This window comes from Schistocerca cancellata, chromosome 1 (genome assembly GCF_023864275.1).
Source record: "Schistocerca cancellata isolate TAMUIC-IGC-003103 chromosome 1, iqSchCanc2.1, whole genome shotgun sequence".
NCBI classification, from domain to species: domain Eukaryota; kingdom Metazoa; phylum Arthropoda; class Insecta; order Orthoptera; family Acrididae; genus Schistocerca; species Schistocerca cancellata.
The window spans coordinates 422,807,618-422,830,007 of NC_064626.1; the positions used below are offsets into that span (position 1 = coordinate 422,807,618).

General features: G+C 37.7%; 1 protein-coding gene across 1 annotated transcript in view; it reads left to right on the forward strand.

Annotated features, from left to right (window-relative positions):
• The window catches only part of LOC126180927 (probable ATP-dependent DNA helicase HFM1), a 116,435-nt gene extending 97,899 nt beyond the window's left edge, over window positions 1-18,536 (forward strand). The window contains exon 5 of the mRNA XM_049924734.1: window positions 15,462-18,536. Within this exon, the coding sequence (XP_049780691.1) occupies window positions 15,462-18,536 (3,075 nt within the window). The remainder of the gene's footprint in view (window positions 1-15,461) is intronic.
• Window positions 18,537-22,390: the final 3,854 nt, after the last annotated feature.

The following is a 22,390-nucleotide window of genomic DNA, read 5'->3' on the forward strand; positions in this document are numbered from 1 at the left end:
CCAAGCAATAATACAGGAGAAGTATGTTGAACACTACCTTTCCCAATGCCCAGTGGATTCCAAACCAACAACCTCCTTCTTAGTCGCCATGACCAACTACATCCTCACCCACAAATACTGCTCCCTTGAAAGCATTACCTACAAACAAATCTGAGGTATGGTTACGGGCACCCACATGGCACCACCCTATGCCAACCTATTCATGAGCCATCAAGAGGAATCCTTCCTAAACACCTATAATCCTAAACCCATCACCTGGTTCAGATTCATTGATGAAACCTTTGCGATCTGGATCAAGGGTGAGGGCATCAAATCCACATTCCTCCAGAACCTCAATAGCTTCTCCCCATTTGCTTCACCTGGTCCTTCTCAACCCAACAAGCCACCTTCTTAGATGTTGACCTTGATCTCAAAGATGGCTACATCAGTACCTCTGTCTATATCAAACCTACTAACCACCAGCAGTATCTCCACTTCAACAGCTGCCATCCATTCCATAACAAGAAGTCCCTTTCATACAGCCTAGCCATTTGTGGTTGTCGCATCTGCAGTAGCAAGCAGTCCCTCTCAAAATATACTGAGGGTCTCACTGAAGCCTTTGCAGAACATAAGTATCCTCCCAACCCTGACAAAAACAAATCTCCCATGCCTAACCCTTCTGATCTCCCACCACCTTCGAAAGTCTCACCGTCTAGCCACAGAGGAGCAATCCCCATATAACTCAGTAGCGCCCAGGTCTGGAGCAACTGAACTACAGTCTCCACCAGGGTTTTGACACCTCTCATTGTGCCCTGAAATGAGAAATGCTCTGCCCATCATCCTTCCCATCCCTCTTACCTACGTAATATACTCGTCCATCCCTACACAACCACTGTTCCCAAACCCTTACTTCATGGCTCATATCCCTGTAATAGGCCTAGAAGCAAGACCTGTCTCATACATCCTCCTACTACCACCTACTCCAGCCCAGTTACAAACATCACCTATCCCATTAAAGGCAGACCTATCTGTGAAACCAGTCATGTGATCTAAAAGCTAAGCTGCAACTACTGTGCTGCATTCTGTGTGGACATGACAACCAACAAGCTGTCTGTCTGCATGAATGGCCACCGACAAACTGTGGCCAAGAAGCAACTGGGTCACTGTGTTGTTGAGCACACTGCCCAGCACGATATCCTTCATTTCAATGACTGCTTCACAGCCTGTGCCAAATGGATCCTTCCCACCAACCTCAGTTTTTCTGAATTGCGCCGATAGGAACTTTCTGTGCAATACGTCCTACGTTCCTGTAATCCTCCTGGTCTCAACCTTTGTTAGTCATTGTCCTCAACCATCCAGCCCCTTCCCTGTTCCCACTGCAGCAATACACAGCCCTCATTCCACAATCACACACATTCTTTTTACTTTTCTGCTATCCCCCTCCACCCCCTCTCCCCTGACCTGTCTCCTGTGTTCCGTCTAACCTCTGAACTGCACAAAGCTGCCCTACGCTCTCTCCACCTTGTCCCTGTGTGCTCTCCAGCAGCACTTCACTGTCACCCACTGCTAACCTACTATCTTTGTTCCTCCCTGCCCAACTTCCTCCTTACCCCTACCCAGTCACCACTCCATCATGCACTGGTGCTGCTGCTCACAGTGTGGCTTTAGTTGCTGTCTAGATTTGACAAAGGGCTTACTGGCCGAAAGATTATTTGTGACAGTCTTTTTGTTGTGTCTATCTGTGACTCAGCATCTCTGCTATATGGTGAGTAGCAACTTTCCTTTTCATAATATTGGTACATTCCATCCTGGGTTTTCCATTGTTTGAGACAAAAATTTATGTTTTATAATAGATTTTTTTACCTTATGTAATAAAACAGATTGCAACAAATCTTCTGTCATTGATACAATTCTGATTGTGCAAGTTTTCATACCAACTGAATAAAATGTTTATCTTTGAACAAAAATGTTTGTGTGGATGTGTGTTATTTCATAAAATCTTCTGAGGTGAACAGGTTTTTAATTTCTGATCCCAGGGCTATTGAGAAGACAATTATACTACAACATTGTAAGAAAAGTAAATTTGCATGAATTAATGGTTGAAAGGTACATTTACATGACACAGAAGTGTAAATAATGTCCTCAACAAAGTAGACAAAGTTACTCAAAATGTGTGAGGGAAATATATTGATTGTTTATAGAAACTGATGTGTCTCTAGTGCAGATTCATAATTTCAACCCCCTGTTCCCTGAGAGTCTTGCTTGTAAGTATTATGCTCAATATCTCTACCAGATAGCACCTGGAACACAGCAGGACATGTGTAAATGGTGTACAATGTCATAACATTCTCCAAAGATCTGTGGTACTTCCATAGATAAGCATTATTCTACTTTTACTTTTCACTGTTACTCCCTTCTTCAGATTCACATTCTACGTGAAACTGCGTGACATTTCTACAGTAGCAAACATAGCTCCAAACCTACAAACAACTGTTTCTTTTCTGCTTAATGCAGCTGACATGACAGAACTGTGTAACTTTTCATCAAAATTGATCACTTCATATAAGTTACTAACAATTTCAGCATTAATACAAAAGTGTTTCAAAATAAAGTTTTATGGCTGTTGAACAATGAACAAAACTAGCAGAACAGAATTATGGTTTTTCACTTGAACTTAATATTTCTTCATAAATGTACATGATTTGTCATTGTGCTACAAAACTGTTTACAATTATTTTTGAACTGTATCTTTATCAAATCAAATGGTGATTGCATTTTCTGGTCATTCATCACCTCATACTGACACAACCCAGTATTTGTGTGTACCTTTGAATTATATGCCAACAGACATACCTTAGATATCTATTCCTGCCACTATGATGCACACTCACACAGTAACTTAACATTTTCCTAGTTGTTCTATGTACTTGCCATTGGCCTGTAGATGGAGAGGATGGAAAGGATTAGTTCTTAACTTCTGCACCTTCAGCAACCAACACAGCTCCTTCATAAAGTCTCATGTGAAATTTGAATCCTGGTCTGTAATTATCATATTTGCCACTCCAAACTTAGCAACCAGTTGTTAACCATTGCTTGCGCAACTGTTACTGCCTGCTGGTTCAGCATAGCAACCATCTCCACATACCACAAAAAGTGATCTATTATTGTTAAAACAAACCAGTTTCCAGCTGGTGAATGACTTAACAGTCCTGATACATCAGTACAGAGCATTTCATATGGTTTTGATTCTTCCAGTGGCCTCTGCAACAGCACTTGCTTATGTCAGTTCACTGCACACACTGCATGCAATTCTTCATATATTGATTCACATCTGCTTTCCTTGCACTCCAACAGTATCTCTCAGCCACTCTCCAGTTTGTTGCCCTGCACCCTCCATGACCAGATTTCACTTGATCATATGCTTCCTTTAAAATCTCCTCCTTTACCCTCTGAGTACCAGTGGTTTTTGCCAGAAACGCCATTTCACTACTTTTTTTAACTACCAGTGCCTCTAGCATGAAACCACTGATGTTGTTGCAAAACATAGTAACCTAGTGATACACTGAGATACTTTATGAATTTAGCAGTCACTTGTAGCATTCAAAGCAACCATCAGCACAGAGATTGTGCTACATTACTGTAGAAGATTGTGACACACATTTAGTCATACTGGGATCACTGACAGTGAAAGTAAGTATATCTGAAGTTAATATAGCCTACAGAGTCTTCCTGGTCATTCATCACCTCATACTGACACAACCCAGTATTCGTGTTTTTTACTATAGTTTTAGTGTGTGGTTCTGAAATGAAACCACTGGGGCAGTATATAGCTTTGCTACAAAATTTATTACATTTTGTGGCCATTTTTGCTTGTTATTTTTTACTATAATTTGCTTTAGGCATTATGAGTTCATGGAAGTTTTAAGATGTGTGGTTGCATCTAGGAAAAATGTGGATTTTCTTTCAAATATGCCATAGAAAAATGTAGCAGTGGTTTCAAAGCAAAACCACCTCCTTAAAACTATTACATGGTTACTTGCTGTGAATTTCTTCTGGAATTCATTGTTTACTATAATAATCAAGGTTAATTATGTGAAAAATTTTAAAATTATATTTTTTTCATATCGATGAGACTCAAAAGGCTTAAACTTTGCTGCTGCTGCTGCTGCTGCTGCTACTACTACTACTACTACTACTACTACTACAACCACTACTACTACTACTACTACTACTACTACTACTACCCATGGCCCTATCCTCATTCCCTTGCATAAAAGTTCATCACCTTTGCTAAACTGTGATTGTGCTCTGTACTGCTTAAAGTAACTGTCAGAGCTCTGCATTGCCTGTTACTCTCTAAGACCATGACCAGGAACTTTCAACATTGCTACTTTCCTGCCTAAAGTGTCTGCATTTAGATGCTCCTTTCCTGGCTTGTGTAATACTTCATAGTCAGATTCAGTAAGTCTTAGAGCCCATCTTGTTAGCCTGCTAGATGGGCCCTTCAGTCCCAGTAACCACTTCAAAATAGTGTGGTTGGTCACTGTTCAAATTTTTTTCCTATAAAGATAATTACTAAATTGTGACACCATAAATGAGGTTCAACACTACTTTCACTGTCACTGATTAGTTCTTCTTTGCTGCATTACATTGACTTGACACATAGCGTACGGGATATTCTACACCATTGACCAATTGACTTAAGGCACATTCCAAAGTATGATTAGATGTGTCACACAAAAGGATAAATTCCTCCTGAAAGTCTGGAAATACTAGAACTGGGCTGGGTGTTAAAAATCTCTTTAATTCTTCAAATGCACTTTTCTGTCCACATGAATTTCACACTTTTCCTTAACAACTATGTGAGTATTGTGCTATTTCAGCAAACCCTTTCACAAATTTCCTGCTGCAATTTGAGATCCCCAAAGAAGATTGCAGTTCCTTAAATGGCTTAGGCACTGGGACCTCCCATGTAGCTAGCACTAGACTCAGATTTGTCATTACACTGTCTTTACTAATTACAGGGCCCAATTACCCTACCTCTTCTAATGCAAAATGGCCCTTCTCTGTGCTCAACAACAGATGCACAGCCCTCAATCTCTTTCTTCAGACGCTGTTTATCGTGCTCCATGTCTTTTGTGAATTCAGTGGTACTGTCTAAGTAAAGTAGATACTGGCTTGGTTTCAAACCTCCAAACACACCACCTAAAACTGAAGTGTTGTAGATGCATTTTTCAATCCAAAGGTCATTCTCTTGAGCTGATAGTGCCCCATGGTACCCAAAATGATATTTGGTGTGTCTTCAGAAACCACGTCTAATTGACAGTAACCACTCTTCAAATCCATGATCAAAAAGAAATTACATTGTCCCAGATTATATGATGGTTTTGGTAATGTTGGGGATGGGGTATGAATCTGTTATGGTCTTGCTGTTCAAGTGATGGTAATCATGGCAGGACCTGTATTGTCTAGAACAATCCATAGAGTTTTTGGTACAACCATGACTCCTGCATCCCACATACTACTACTCTCTTCTATTATCCCATCAGTTAACTGTTGGTTAGTAAAATCTTCCATAATCAGCTGAAAATGCCTTTGTATGCAATATGGTTTCTGATACATTGGTGCCATTTGGTATCAAGTCACAGGCATTTCTTACAACAAACACTATGGGGAAAAAATCCTCAAATTCAAAAGACAATTCTTCCATTCACCCTCTCTCTCTCTACTCCCTTTAGATGCTCCACTTTCATACTAATGGAGTCTTAACAGTGGTTCGGGGTTGCTTGTGGTCCACACTCCTTGTGCACCACCCATCCTCATCTGAATCATCCAAACTTGCTATCAACATCCCCCTCTCTATCTTCACTTCTCCATCTATCCTGCTGGATCTAATATATTATTCTTTTCTAGAAGTTTTACAACATGTGACTTACTCACAAGTAGATCTAGCTTCACAGTCACTAAAGTGCCTTCCCAGTACCACCTGGCACTTAATCATTTGAATCAAGCCTTAGTGCAGTTGTATGTGGTTCAACTGGCTTGTCTAATATGCTAGACAACCCTCACAGCATTTCTATACTGGCAACAGCTTCCCCTAGCTGGTATGTCATTCTACTAAGTTCTACTGTATGTTGACAAAAGTCAGTTACAGCACAATGTTGATACAAAAAGACAAATCCCAGGATTATACTGCAGTCCTCGCTTACATGCAGTAATCTCTCTACACTGCTTAAAGCAAACAGTCCCTACATGAAAATCTATGTCCATTGGAGGCAGTCACTTCAGCCTTCATGCTCAATCATAGCTCATTACTGCTGTGAACCATACTAACGGCCACGAGGAGCAATAGACCTGGTAAGCCTGACACAGTTTGCCTGTTACAAGTTTGCACTGTGCTTGTGAGACTTGTGTGAGTCACAGACAATCCAGTGCTGTTTCTTACAGAGCTATAATGACGAAAGGGGACATTCTGTGAATGTTAGTAGACGTGATGTATGTTCTCTGGATGGACCTGTAACAAGCCAGGGCATTTCCTGCTAGAAGAAGTTACACGTACTTGCTGAATTTTGTTAGGAATTTGTGTACATTTCATTTTAGAGGAACAAGGTCCGCATGATAATGTTATCTGATTTTCCTGAAGTGTACTCATATAGCCATGTCACACAAGAGTGCTCAAGATCTATTTTCATGCCTCTATTATTTTCTGAACAGTCATGGGTTAAAGCTAGTGGTATACTATGAGAGTATGCAGTTTATTTGCAAATGTTATTATGAATGCGGTCTTTTGTGTGCTCATAACAAATATGCTTTGGGAGTAAGTGAGCCAGAAATACTCTGCTTTGTCTGTTTAAGACTTCCTAGGAAAGGTACGATCTGTATTTATTAGTGTAAATATATCATTGTCTACAAGATATTGTGAATGCCTGATTTAAATTATTAAGTCATTACATAAGTTGAATTAATAAGTAATGCATTTTTTGAAGAGCCATCAGGTCCATTGATTGAAAGTTTATCAAAGAGCCTCTAGCTATTAAAGTCTTAATTTGCTAAACTGCCTTCTGCTCTAATGGACAAACAATATTATGATGTGCACTGTAATTTTTCATTATCTGCGCTTTTTTTATGTGTCTGATGCCAAATTTATTAACCTTTAATTCAAAGTTTTAGAAAACACAGATAGCCAAGACATGGGAGGTGCTCATTACAAACTATAAAAACTGTTACATATCTTTTGCTCACAGTATAATTTAAGTTAACTCAGCTCAAAATAAATTTGAAAAGCTCAGTCATGGACAAAGGTCACTTTAAAAAATAAAATAAAATGGACGATATTTTTTGTGAATGGAATTAGAAAATGTGTTCCTTCGACTTTATTGAGATCTGAATGATATTTATAATGTACTGAAGGTACTGTGTACCTGATTTCAACTTGGGACATTGTGGAAACAATAATCATAATGTTTTCCACTTTATGTTATCTTACATTTTCCAAATAAAAAATTGCTTAATTATGTTAAAAATATATGAGAAAAAAACAGGAAATGTATTTGACAGAAAAGATGTTTATTACTGCTATTTTTAATTGCATATGGTGGCTGAAACAGATATGTGTGATCCTCTGATCTAACTCAGTGTGAAAGAGAGGGACGCAAAGTGCTACTCATATACAAGAGAAGCACAACAAGCATGAAAAGACTATGTGCAAAAGTGTCACACATTCAAAATCTAAAACAGTTTCAAACAGCAATAAAGACACAATCAGGGACAAGTGCGTGAAAATGCATGCGTTGGAGCTATGGCTGTTCAACATTGTTAGTGGGGAAGACTTTATTAGCCTTTCACATATTTTTACTTCTTGGCACTTGCTCAACTCATATGACTATTCCCTGCTTCTGCAGTTTTTCTGAACAAGACAGCATGGAAATGCAAAGCTCAAAATATTATGAAGATGAAATAATGAATTCATCAAATCAATACTGGTGCCAAGTATGGGACAGTGAGAGTACAAGAGAGTTTGCCTTCTTCGAGAACTGTCTCTCACCATATATGAGGTATTGCCGATCGAATGAGAAGTGTGGTCTTGCCTCAAGTAATGAAAGCTATTGTCCAGAAAGAGTGTTCTATGATGTGCGATCTTTGGACTGACAATTATCACATGTACATTATCTGACTGTCACATCCTAGTATTATTGTAGACTCTGAGGACAGGTCTGAACTGAGAAACAATGTGCTCCTGACAATGAAGATTCCCACCATTTCAAAAACAAGTGAAAATATTCTTAGAGAGTTATGTGAAAAATTGCCTGAGACAGATATATCTCCTCTGGAACTAAACAAATGAAATTTGTGGTGGATCAAGAGCTGAACATGAGAAAGCTCTTCAACACCATAATGTGTGCCATGCAGAGTGCACTGTATAAACACAGCATTAAGACACTGAATGAGAAGTTCCTTAGGGAAGAATTGACTGATGTTTATGAATCCATCCAGGCAGTGTGCAGAACTGAAGGATATGTATGAAATCCTCTGATTTGATGGCAAGTTTGGAAAAAACATTAAATCAAGATGTTGAACTGATGAAACAGCATCTATCTGATGTAGTAGATTCATTTCATTCACAAAAAAAAAAAAAAAAAAAAAAAAAAAGGGGGAAATAATATCTTTGTATCACCAAGATCTAACAGAGTGCAAAATTAAATTCCTTTAAGCTTCCAAAGAGGCCACAAATTACCTGGAGAGTGAAACAGAACAGACTGCCTTTTGTGGTGCCATGGGGATTTAGTTTACTAGGTACATGCCAGAGGGAAGATGGGAAGGCAGTATTTAAATTGCTACTACTGAGTGAAGAGAAGAAAGAAAATATTTTTTCAAACTGTTCATCAGGAGCTAAATAGTGTAGTCACAGAAGAAGACAAAGAAGATCCCATCCTCTCTCCCATAAAGAATTTCCAAAACTGGCATTCGCCAACTTCTAAAGGCAGAGATGAACTTGAGAAATATTTGAACACAGACATCCCAGATGATAAAGTCAAAAACATTCTGTCATGATGGAAAGCCAATGCCTGTGCATTCCTCAAGCTCTTTACAGTGGTGAAAGAAATCCTATGCATTCCCACAAGTAGTGCTGCAAGCAAAAGAAATTTTAGCAGTACAGGCTTAATTGTATCAAACAAGCATTGCTCATATCAATCCAGAATGTATCAATGACATTTCATTAATTCATAACAATAAGAGGGACAAGGAAACTGTCTAATAAGAACAGTCAGATCATAGGAGATGGAACACACCTAATATGTGTAAATGATCTCCACTTGTATAATATAAATATAACATACAGGTTTGTATTCAGAAGTTCCTGTTACCAATAGATTTTTGCTTTCTAGACATATAGATATATTATATTCCGTATTACATTATCTTCAACCTCTACTTCATTTACTGATTCCATTTGATCATTTACTACTCAAGTAGTTTTAATCTTATTTTTCATTTAAGTATAAAGGATGTTATTTCTTCCATTAAACAGCCATAAATTGAGTTTGATTATAGCAGAGAAAATTTTTACTTCTTGGCACTTGCTCAACTCATATGACTATTCCCTGCTTCTGCAATGTTACTGAACAAGACAGCATGGAAATGTAAAGCTCAAAATATTATGAAGATGAAATAATGAATTCATCAGATCTGTACACATCATACATGCAGTTCTCATTGCAGACCTTTGATTACCACACCTGGCCGATTTCCCCATCCACTATCAATATGACTCAATTGCCTCACTCATGAGTACCTGTGCTCGATCCATGAGTTACTTGCTGTCCCATTCCCAAGCAGCTACCGTTCTCATGAGTAACGAGCGAGCTTAATGCACATACTGACCAACGTCCATCAACCATAACAGTGTCACATCATTATCCCCATGACAGGTGCCACTGCCTCTGACCCACCAAGTCTCTCCTGACAACCCACACACACATCCCTGTGTCCCATAAAAGCTTGTACTCCTTACCTCTTACAACAGCTGTTACTGCATGCTCCACCTCACCTCAAGTATTTGTTGCATCTAAGTAAATGGGAATGCCTTTAGATGGTCTTTGTGTTTCCCCTTCTGTTTGATGACTGCTTATCACCTCCTCATCCACCCCTACACTCATTACCAAAATTCTGCTAGTGTTACCTCCAATTCCCTCTGTTTTCCTGTGGCTGGCGACACTGCCTCTATAATTGCCCCTTCCGCCCATGCCTATAACACTTAATTTTCACCAAAAATATCCCACGTCTATCTCATATCCATGTTGATATGTCAATTTCATTGCATTCCAGGCCTCTTGAAATTACTGCAACCAGTCATCTGGATGCAGTAATTTCTAGAAACCTTTATTCATTGCAGTCGCAGTGTTGCCCAGCCATAATGGATAAAAGTTTCATTGCTTTCCATCACTAACCTAATAGCACAATGCAGATCTTTTGGTGCACTGTGTGCACCCTTGATATGTCCAATGGAAACACCTTCAGAAGAGCATTGAGCACCCTCTGCTTAGCTTCTTGCAACAAAAATTGCATTTGCTGCATTACTCTGCCCCAACTTGTTCATGTGTTCATTTCATTTCCTTATCCTGTCTGCAAAATCTTTCACAATTACCCCATGCCTTTTTGTAGTAATGTTCAACTGCTTCCAAGAATGCCTGACACTGTTCTGTTTCTTGCATCTTTATAAAGCTCTTCTCCATCTCCCACTAGTCACTATCTGTTACAACTGACTTTTGGTCCAACCACCCATTTCTGACAATGTTTTAAGGAACTCTAAGAATGACCACACTTCCTCAGATAATGTTCCAGTAAAGGGAACAACTAATCCTGCATAAGCTGGATCCACTTCATGGTGTGGTACTTGAAGCAATGCTAACTATTCATCCTGAGCTGTCAACTGCTCATGTTACTACATATTATCTGATGTCAGTTGCCTACCTTTTCTAACAATATCTGTACTGCTTCTGGCTCTGGGACATCTTGTGTCTCTCTCTCACCCTTATTTTCCATTACACAGAATAATACAACAAGGAATCACAACTCCAAAAAATTATCATAAACTACTCTGTATGTTGTTTCTTGAAACACATAGACTCTCTACAGTGCCTTACAATATGACCATAAAATGACCTGTACAACAGGTTAGAGGCACTGCCTCACTATGGCTCAGTATGCCCAAGCAAGTTACAGTGTGTACACCTTATAGACACTAAATACTGCTCTCTTCAATTACCCTTAAAATTTAGAATTTATTCACCTTCAAGCATTTTGCTTGTTATTGGTAAATATTCACATATAAATCTAAGAGACATGAGGTGCATAAAGTTTCATTGTATTTCCATCAATGTCAGATAAGGCAATCCTAAAAAAATGTAATCTTTAAATTATGAAGACAGACATGCCTCCCTTCCATGTCTGTTACAATCTCCAAAACACTACCAAATGTTTTCTCACATGCCATATTGTGTTGGTACTTTAGGTTGTGGTCCAGACATTGTGCTGAGTGAAGATGATGACAAATTTCTAAAACCAAATTATGGTATCCCAGTGCAGGGAGGGGTGGCTATGAGCCAGGATGGTGTGAGTGGGTGATGGAGAAGAGATGGGAGTGAAGGAGGCTCCAGAGAAAACAGCTACAAATGAAACAAGTTCTTTATTGAAGCATCTGTGCTGCATAGTGCACCAGGTAGTGGCCAGCTAGCCACTGAAATCGGCTATGCTGGCTGCTTGCATGCCGCTCAATGCTGACACAGGTTCTCCACTGAGCACTGGCGGCCTTGTTACTCAACTCAGCAGCATGGTCCCAATGCCAACGGTGTGTGTACCAAATGATGGTGTATCTACTTCACAATAGTGGCTGCCCATCATGATAAGACATCCATCCTGTGATAGTGAATGACGACTGGTGTGCCCAGGTAGTGAACTGCTACCCCCTGGGCAGGAGGCAGCCACATTGCTGTAGTTATTCTGGGATGGCCAGTTGCATCATAGCACTAAGTCTGGGGGGAACATAGTGTGTTGTGCTGTTACCCTGCCATGGCCTTGAACTTGTGACTTCTGCTGGCAGGTCCATGTGACAGCCTCATCCAGTACAGACCCATCATCCTGGTTAGGCTGTGAGACTGAGAATAATTTCATTACAAATCGTCCAGTACTTTCAGTCGGTACCTGTTGTGTATAAGCACCACTACTCATGTTGTATCCTAAAACACCACTGCCACTGTTAGTGAGGAATCTGCCTTGCCGCTTGGTGCACAAGTCTGTGCAGCACCAGCTAGCCTTCCGTGCAACATTGTGTCGGCCTTTCTGAGTTATTACAATGAGAACATCCTCCTCTCACCAGCTGTCAGTGGTGCTGCAATTCGTCATTCAGGCTCACGCCAATATGCGTATATATGGTTGGTACGTTGCAGTATTAAGTCTTGTCTTAACTAAACAAACTAGCAACACCTCTAACTTTGCATTGTAGCCCCACATATCTACGTCTTGGCAACTTGGCTCACACAGTGTTAAATTTGTTTGTAGGCTACTGCATATGATTAAAGTTTGGAAACGATGTTAAGTTATTGAATATTAACTCCAAATTTTAATATAGCTTACATAATTCAAGCAGCACATGCCAGGAAAGTTCTCAGGAAGCATAACTTAATTGACAACCATCATCATAGTTCAGCCAACTTGCATGAAATATTAATAAGTGATATACACAAACCTTCCTCATGAATCAGTTTATCTGTTAGTGAAGATCATATCAAAATCCCTACAGTAGTTCCTGGGATTAACCTTCATAAACAGACAGACAAGGCAGGGGCTTTAATTTATAATTTGTAGTCACATATTTGAAATGTATATTGTTTGGTTGAGTCCCCATCAAATTAGCATCGAATTTCACTCATGGTCTAAGATGTGGGTATGAGGTACATTAATGATGGGGCACCAGCACATTTTGTTGCTGATATACAATGACATGTAACATGGCAATATGGTCAAAAATTGATGGTAAGCAGGATCTGTACCTCGGCCTCCAAGGTAACATGACCTCAAATCACTAGAGTTTTGTGTTTTGAGTCATCTCACAAGTGAAAGATACAGTACTCAAGCTGATACTGTTGAAGAAATGGAGCAGTGAATTTTACAGTCTTGTCAATATTTATGAGATAATCCAAGGCCGTTTAAAAGAATCTGTAACTCAATGATAGACAAGTGTAGTATTGTCTCCAAATGTGAGGAGGACATGAGGGACACTTTCTTAAACAGATGCAAGTCTACAGTAAACTGTAACATATCATGCGCTGAAGAAGTATTGTATTTCTTGTTAAAGTAAGTCATGGGTGAAATTTGAACCCAATTAGGTGGGGATCTAATCAAAACATTTACATTTCACTAACTAGTGCAAAATTTATACTTAAGTCCGTAGGAGCTTGCAACGGCACATAAGCAATTATCTTGCAAATGGCACATCTGCAGACCAATGTTTACTTCAATGTTTTTAGTTCAATTATCCCTATACTTTCACCTAATTAACTCTCATTATTATATATCCTCTGTAGAATAAATAACTTCTCATAATGGATGTCACAATGTTTAAAATGTGACACTGGCACAAATATAAATTAAGAGCACTCCCTCCCCCTCATGATATGAGATTTAGACCCCCCTGGGTGCACCATGAAGTTATTTATGCTCTAAACTAAAAACAGGTTTTCCTTACCCATAATTTCCTACACATACAGGAAGTCCAGAACAGCTGATGAAAAAGTTGAGGGAACTGCTACTCTATCAGGCAGAAATAATCAGCCTTTTCAACAGATCAGTCAAAAACAGGAATACCAAATTTTGGATTCAGTGACGTACTTGAATTTTTTTTTTACTGAATGAGTACTTATTTATGTGAAAAAAGGACCAGAAAAGGAGGAGGGGATTGATAAAGAAAAGGCGTTCAGTGGGTAATTTATGGCCTGATGAGAATTATCACTTATCGTTGCTGGTATAAGAAGTGCAGTTTACTATATAATACTAGTAGAGTTTCCTGTATTCTGACTTGAGGTGTTGCATTTTGAAAGATGCGTAAACAGAAGAAACAAATAAAGTTATGAACTGCTGTGCTTTGAGAGTCTATTTTCCCTTCAGCTTCTGATATCCCATATACAACACATTATCATGCTCTATGAAGACACAAAATTCTTCATTCCTTCCAGAAGGTTTTTCAGATGAGATCTGGAGATTAACATGCTGTTCCAGCCTTATCATTCCTTCCACAAAACATTTTATCTTTACATGACATTGGAGTTGAATGGCTATAACTGACAAAGTTGCATAAATCTAGGTACAGAAAACAGATTGATTCAAAATTAGGATATTCAAGCAGAACTACAGAATTAAATCTCACAAAAGTTTCTATTTTTTCCAATTTTTAACTTATCTTTTTAGTAATCAGTACCATTAAATTATTTTATGCTTTCTTCCTTGAATTATTGAACATATATCATATTTCTACATGTAAGGACACCACAACTGAATTTAAAAGTGCCATTCTATTCTGCCTTAAAATACTTCTCATAAAGGTATTTTATGTATATTCAAAATAGTAAAATTATTGTAAAAACAGCAATATTCCAGAATGAGATTTTCACTCTGCAGCGGAGTGTGTGCTGATATGAAACTTGCTGGCAGATTAAAACTGTGTGCTGGACCAAGACTCGAACTCGGGACCTTTGCAAATGTCCCGAGTTCAAGTCTCACTCCGGCACACAGTTTTAATCTGCCAGGAAGTTTCAACAGCAATATTGTTCATTGAATTTTCAATATTATGTAATGACAATGCAACTTTTAGAAATGACATAATTTGACACTTTAAGCTACTGCTCAGTTTATTCTTTATTGGGCGATTGGTTTTGGTCAAAGACCATTATCAAAAAAAGATTTTTGTTAACATCAAGAGTTACATACACAATGTCAAAAATAAAATATTTTTAAATAATGGTAAGATATGTAGACGTAGATATGTGGAGGGATACTAAATATTAGATTTTTGACATTGTTCAGTTAAGAAAAATCTGTGCTAGGTAATGCCCTTTGGCCAAAACCAGCCACAGAATGACAAATAAATTGAACAGCAGTTTAAATTGCTACTTTATGTCATTTCTACAAATTATAAAAGCTGTAGAATACTATCAACAAAAAAAGGAAATACAACTGTTTTTGCAATACTGATAAATCTATCCAGCAAGGCTGTGCTCTAAAATTTTTTCGACTGTCAGTGCACATCTCAAGTTACTAATGATCATTTTATCCATGGAGGACATTGTGAACCCCACACCCCTTAATGATTGTTGGTGAAATATACAATGAGTCACAAATTGTGATTCTGTTACTGTGGCTATTTGCATTATTCATCAACAGTAATGATTATGTTAATTTCATCTAAAAGTATATAATTCAAATTTTAGGTCCATGTTCTAAGTGAAGAAAGAAGAGGACCCATCATAGAAGCAGTGATAAGCCGTATGAAAATAATAGAAGAAACACTTAATTATAAGAAACCTGAGATCAGTCACAAACGTCTCCCATTTCCTGTTCGTTTCATAGCAGTATCTGCTACGCTCCCTAATATTGAAGACATTGCTACATGGCTTGGCAAGTTTGAGAATCCTGCAAAATATTTCAAAATAAGTGAAGAACATCGTCCAGTAAAATTAAATAAAATTGTGCTAGGCTATAACTGTCCTCAAAATATGTCCCAGTTTCGATTCGATATATCACTAAGCTACAAGTTAAAGCCACTTCTGCTCCAGTACTCAGATGGTAAGCCTACACTCATCTTTTGTAGCACAAGGAAAGGAGTCATTCAGACAACAGACACACTCTGTCAGCAGTTAACATTTCATTTTAATATTAGTCAAAGAGAGCATATAACTAAAGCAATTTCAAATATAAGAGAAAATAAATTAAAAGAATGTGTTAACTGTGGAGTGGGCTTCCATCATGCGGGCATGGATCTTAATGATCGTTATGTCATAGAAACACTATTTCGAAGTGGTTACCTTCCTGTACTAGTTGCTACATCAACATTAGCACTTGGCGTAAACTTACCAGCCCATCTAGTGATTGTCAAGTCAACACAGCATTATATGGGAGGAGTGTATGCAAATTATTCAGACAGCCAAGTACTTCAAATGATTGGCCGTGCTGGAAGGCCACAGTATGATACAGAAGCAACAGCAATAGTAATGACAAAAGAAAATGAAAAAGAGAAATATGAAAAACTTATTGAAGGCAAGGATTTAATAGAAAGCAACCTACACCGACATTTAAAAGAACATATTAATTCAGAAGTAGTTCTTCGTACAATTACAGAGACAGCTGTTGCTATGAATTGGATGCGTTCCACTTTCCTTTATGTACGTGCAATAAGAAACCCACAGTATTATGGAATCCCTACACACTTTACAAAAAAAGGCATAGAAAACAAACTGCAGGAAATGTGTCTGCGAGAACTTAATGCCCTAGCAACAAATCACCTGGTGAAAATGGATGTTTTTGATGTACAACCAACAGAAACAGGACGCCTGATGGCACGTTATTACATAGCATTTGAAACAATGAAGATCTTTAGCACAATGACAGGAGAAGAAAACTTATCACAGATGCTTCAGCATGTAACAAGCTGTTCAGAATTTTCTGTGTTCCAGTTGCGGACAAGTGACAAAAAATGTTTGAATTCCCTCAATAAAGTGGGTTTACGCTATCCTCTAAAAGGCCGTATAAAGACAAAAGAAATGAAAGTAAATTGTCTTATACAGGCAGCTTTTGGATGTCTCACGGTAGAAGACCCATCTCTGCACCAAGAAATGATGCATATTATACGAATTGGTCAACGTGTAACTAAATGCCTGGTACATTGTATGTTGTTAAAATCTTGCTACAGAGGTGTTCTAAATTCTATAGTTTTAGCAAAATGTTTCCACTGTCGCTTATGGGAAAACTCCCCTTATGTCTCTAGGCAGTTAGATCGAATTGGTCCTGTCTTATCGGAATTATTGGTGGTGACTGGGAAAAAATCTTTCAAAGATATTGCTGATTCCAATCCAAGAGATTTGGAGAGAATATTAAATCGGCCACCACCAATGGGAAACAAACTTCAAGAATCTGCAATGCATTTACCAGAATATCAAATAAAAATAAAATCAACTGTCTTCAACTACACTTATTATATTGAAATAGAGCTTTTAATTTGTAACAGTGAAGCAATAAGGACTGAAAATACAGCAGGTCCTAATCATGGTCCTTGTGTGATAATAGGTGATTCAAACAACAAACTTCACATTTTTAGGAGACTCAAGGATGTGCATATCATTGACAGTGAACAAAGATGGGCGTTAAAGATAGAAGAAAAAGTTAAAGATGTGTTTGTACATGTTATTAGTGAATACTGGGTTGGTATAGATGTACGTACAACCATACAACTGTTAAAGATTTCAGAAACCCCATCAGCTGAACCAGATCTGACAGTTAATAAAGAAAGAAATAGTGATTATAAGTGCACTAAAAATATTTCTGAAACAGTACAAGAAAACATGGCACAAGAAAGTAAGAAACGACGTCCTTCATTCTTAGATTTCAAAGCAGCTACAGATCATTTTTTGCAGACAACTGGTGGCAAAAGATTTCGGCTCGAAAATTACAAGCCTAACTGTTCTCTAGAACTGTTTCTGCATACTCCTCTGAAAGAGAAACAACTATTTCCAACTAACTCTAAGAAAGAGCCAGAGAAAACAATACAGATATATGAAACTGATAAGCCATGTTGTAGACCAATAAAATTGAGTCAAACAATTTCTAATCAATCATTTTTACAATTGCAGAAGCAGTTCAGGAAACCTGCACTTAATTACAGCAAAAAGGCTCGCATGGTCCATGAAATACTTTTTAACAACAATACACATTTACATGCTTCTGATCAAGGACAACAATATTCCATAGACAGTTGCTCTTCCACGGCACAGCAAGAACCCATGATAGTCAAAATCAATCCCAAAAAGTATGGTAATCAGTTGATAAACAGTGACATGTCCGAAGGTTCTTCAGTGAGTCAAGCTGGCTGCAAGGAAGACTCCAGCAGTGTTTCTGTTGCAACAAGTAACATTAAAATGCTAAATTGCTTCTACAGAGGGAATGGTTCAACTGATGATACACCAAACAAAATAGCAGAAAAAATATTTCAGTTACCAGAAAGAGAACATTCACACTGCATTATACATCAAAACCAAATTAACACTCATGAAAAGTTATTGCAGGAGAAAGTAACTGCAGCAGCACCAAAAGATGATGCAAAAGAAATAACTGCCCTGAATGCAGTCTACAACCAGTCTCTCAAAATAAAAAATAACAACTGCAATTCTAGCAAATACTGCTCTTCAGTGGACAGCTCACTTCAAATTTCTTTTGATTTAGGTATTGAACAGATTCTAGACAGTAATTTTGAAATTTTGATGGCTGAAACAATTGCCAACAAAGAAAATTAATAAAATCACATGCATTAACTTTTATCCCTAGCAAAGAAAATTAATAAAATTACATGCATTAACTTTTATCCCTAGCAGTGAGTAAGAGCAATACACGTTCTACTGGGTAGAATTACATAATGTTTGCATTGGAAACCTGTGCATCACAAGAATATGTTGGAAGAAACACAGAGAAACACATGTTGTATGCAAATTAGTCATGCCCAAGCAAATCAGAAAAGGGTACTGCTTATCAGACAGTATAGAATCAATTTATGAACAAATGATATCAGCTACGCAAACCACTGGGAAAAATTAGGTATGTAGAATAAGTTGACAAGAATGATTATTAAGAGCAACTGATCAAATGATGAGAGTACCTTTACATAAGCAATTGAAAATGTGAATACTCTAGGTCTTTCCAAGATGTTCTGCATTACTTAACAGCACATCTGAAGATCACCAATGTAGACATAGCAGTTATGAAAATACTTTACCTGAATTATCAGGAGAGTTAAGCAGATGATAGTAATATGAAACATTTTCAGTATTAGTTCATAACAGAATCTTTTGAAACTAAATCAAGTTTCTGCTTGCCATGTGCCAACAGATATCATATTTATAGTAGCTGTGTATGTATTTAATGTAAGACAATCCTATTAAATACTATTATCACAGATTCAGCTGTACAGTTCTTTTAAATAAAATGATAATATTAATTTTAAAAACAGATTTTTTGGCAACACTGCCATTTTTACTTCTGCCAATAGAAGAGTTACATATATTCTATGCTAAACTTCAAATCTTTTATTAGGAAATATTGTAGCTTCTTTTGTTGGTGTAGAATTTGTACTTAAAAAAAATAACAGAAATTTTTGAGCCCTGAAAGATTGTTTCTTTAAACAAAAGAAGAAGCTATGGAATTACTGAATTAATTACTTACTTACTTCTTGAATTTGGGAAACTAACAAGCAGTCTGTTGACAAGTTTGCTTATTAAGAGCGTAAATGTGAATGTTTACTTGATGTGTTATAGGGACTGTTAAATACAGAAGGATTTTGAAAAGAAATGGTTATGTGATTTCATTATCACAGTGTTTTCCTGCAGGCAGTGAAGAAATTAGATATAGCTGTGAGTGGCACTGCATAGCAGGACCACAAGTTGAAGAAGAGGCATGAGTGAAGAAAGAGACGATTTAAAGGTGAAGGTAATTACAAACATGCCACTGCAGATCACGTTCACTGCATTGGTGCACTGTTTACATACTATCCAGCAATGAATATCAGTGGTAACATTCCAAGCTGCAGAAATATATAAAAATATATACATATAATCCAGATAAATTCAGCGAGCACTCTCCTAAACTGAAACTATCCAAATTCAAATTCATTTACTCATTTCTATCAACATCTCACTATTTTTATCAAGCAGTAATTTTGCAATGCTTCTTTTACTGCGTTACTGGGTCTCTATCACTCTCATACACCACATGTTCTTTAGAAACTCCGAAGAGTGATACAGTAATCTACTATTATACTTTCCATACAATTTGAGTGGAAAACACACTATCAACTCACCTTCTTATGGCTATCCTTTGGGTGTTATCTCTGCAGTATCCAGCTCATTAGTGGCATGTATCTGGAGAAGCAGTTCCCAAAGATAATTAAGTGGTTATCTGTATTTGGTGGATCAGTGGTGAATCCAAAGGTCTCAAGTTCAATCTTCAGTCAGTCATAGATTATTTACCTGTCCCTTATCACTTCTTTCACCTCTGGCAATGTTTGTAAATGTGAAAAAATAGCTAGTTGCACCATGGCTTGGAGACCACATTGAACTGTAGGTACCCCTATAACTGGCAAGGTAGGTCAGATCCGAGGTTGGAAGGAAGGCAATATAATGTGGCACACCAAGAAAGACTACTGAAGTGATGGATACCATATTCAGTAAACCACCCAATTCACATTCTGTATCTTAACATGTATGTTCAAACTCATGAATTTGTTGATTCATTTCTGTTGATTACTAGCAAACCTATCACCATTTGCTGCTCTTTAAGTTAATTCTTTTGTCAGATGTGTAAAAGCTCATTTAATCAGACATGTAATGTTACTATATTTGTCGTTCAAACATTATCTCAGGCAAAAACAAACAGACAACTCAAAAATGGCCACTGCTGTAACACCTTGTAAATGTTAGTAAAACTAGAAATGGATTAGTTATTTTATTAACTAAGACTTATAGTGTGCACAATGTTAAAACTGCTTATTTTATAAGTTTCAGACATAATTATCAAATGCTTTGTTATTTTTTAGCGATGAAACTGTTAGCATTTCATCATGCGTGCCACAATGTGACCTAATTGAAATAGAATTAATTTTTGTGTGACTTCAAATTTGTTAATATAATAACAGAGTTTCAAGGAGAGCATAAGGGAACAATTGACAGGAATGGGGGAAAGAAATACAGTAGAAGAAGAATAGGTAGCTTTGAGGGATGAAGTAGTGAATAAAAATGCAGTAAATGAAGCAGGCAAAAAGGAATACAAACGTCTCAAAAATGAGAGTGACAGGAAGTGCTAAGCAGGAATGGCTAGAGGACAAATGTAAAGATGTAGAGGCTTACCTCACTAGGGTTAAGATAGATACTGCCTACAGGAAAATTAGCAAGACCTTTGGAGAAAAGAGAACCACTTGTATGAATATCAAGAGCTCAGATGGAAACCCAGTTCTAAGCAAAGAAGGAAAAGCAGAAAGGTGGAAGGTGTATATAGAGGGCCTATACGAGGTCAATGTACTTGAGGACAATATTATGGAAATGGAAGAGGATGTAGATGAAGATGAAATGGGAGATATGATACTGCATGAAGAGTTTGACAGACCACTGAAAGACCTAAGTCAAAACAAGGCCCCGGGAGTAGACAACATTCCATTAAAACTATTGACAGCATTGGGAGAGCCAGTCCTGACAGAACTCTACCATCTGGTGAGCAAGATGTATGACACAGGCCTAATACCCACAGATGTCAAGAAGAATATAATAATTCCAATCTCAAAGAAAGCAGGTGTTGACAGATGTGAAAATTACTGAACTATCAGTTTAATAAGTCACAGCTGCAAAATACTAATGCGAATTCTTTACAGACAATGGAAAAACTGGTAGAAGCCGACCTCAGGGAAGATCAGTTTGGATTCCATAGAAATATAGGAACAAATGAGGCAATACTGACCCTAAGACTTATCTTAGAAGATAGATTAAGGACAGGCAAACCTACATTTCTAGCATTTGTAGACTTAGAGAAAGCTTTTGACAATGTTAACTGGAATACTCTCTTTCAAATTCTGAAGGTGGCAGGGGTAAAATACAGGGAGCGAAAGGCTATTTACAATTTGTACAAAAACCACCAGATGGCAGTTATAAGAGTCGAGGGGCATGAAAGGGAAGCAGCGGTTGGGAAGGGAGTGAGACAGGGCTGTAGCCTCTCCCTAATGTTATTCAATCTGTATACTGATAAAAAATAAAAAAATAAAAAAAAAAATCGGAGTAGGTATTAAAATCTATGGAGGAGAAATAAAAACTTTGAGGTTTACTGAAGACATTGTAATTCTGTCAGAGACTAAAAAGAGCAGTTGAATGGATTGGATAGTGTCTTGAAAGGAGGATATAAGATGAATGTCAGCAAAAGCAAAATGAGGATAATGGAATGGAGTCGAATTAAGTCGGGTGATGCTGAGGGAATTAGATTAGGAAATGAGACACTTAAAGTAGTAAAGGAGTTTTGCTATTTGGGGAGCAAAATAACTGATGATGGTCGAAGTAGAGAGGATATAAAATGTAGACTGACAATGGCTAGGAAAGCGTTTCTCAAGAAGAGGAAT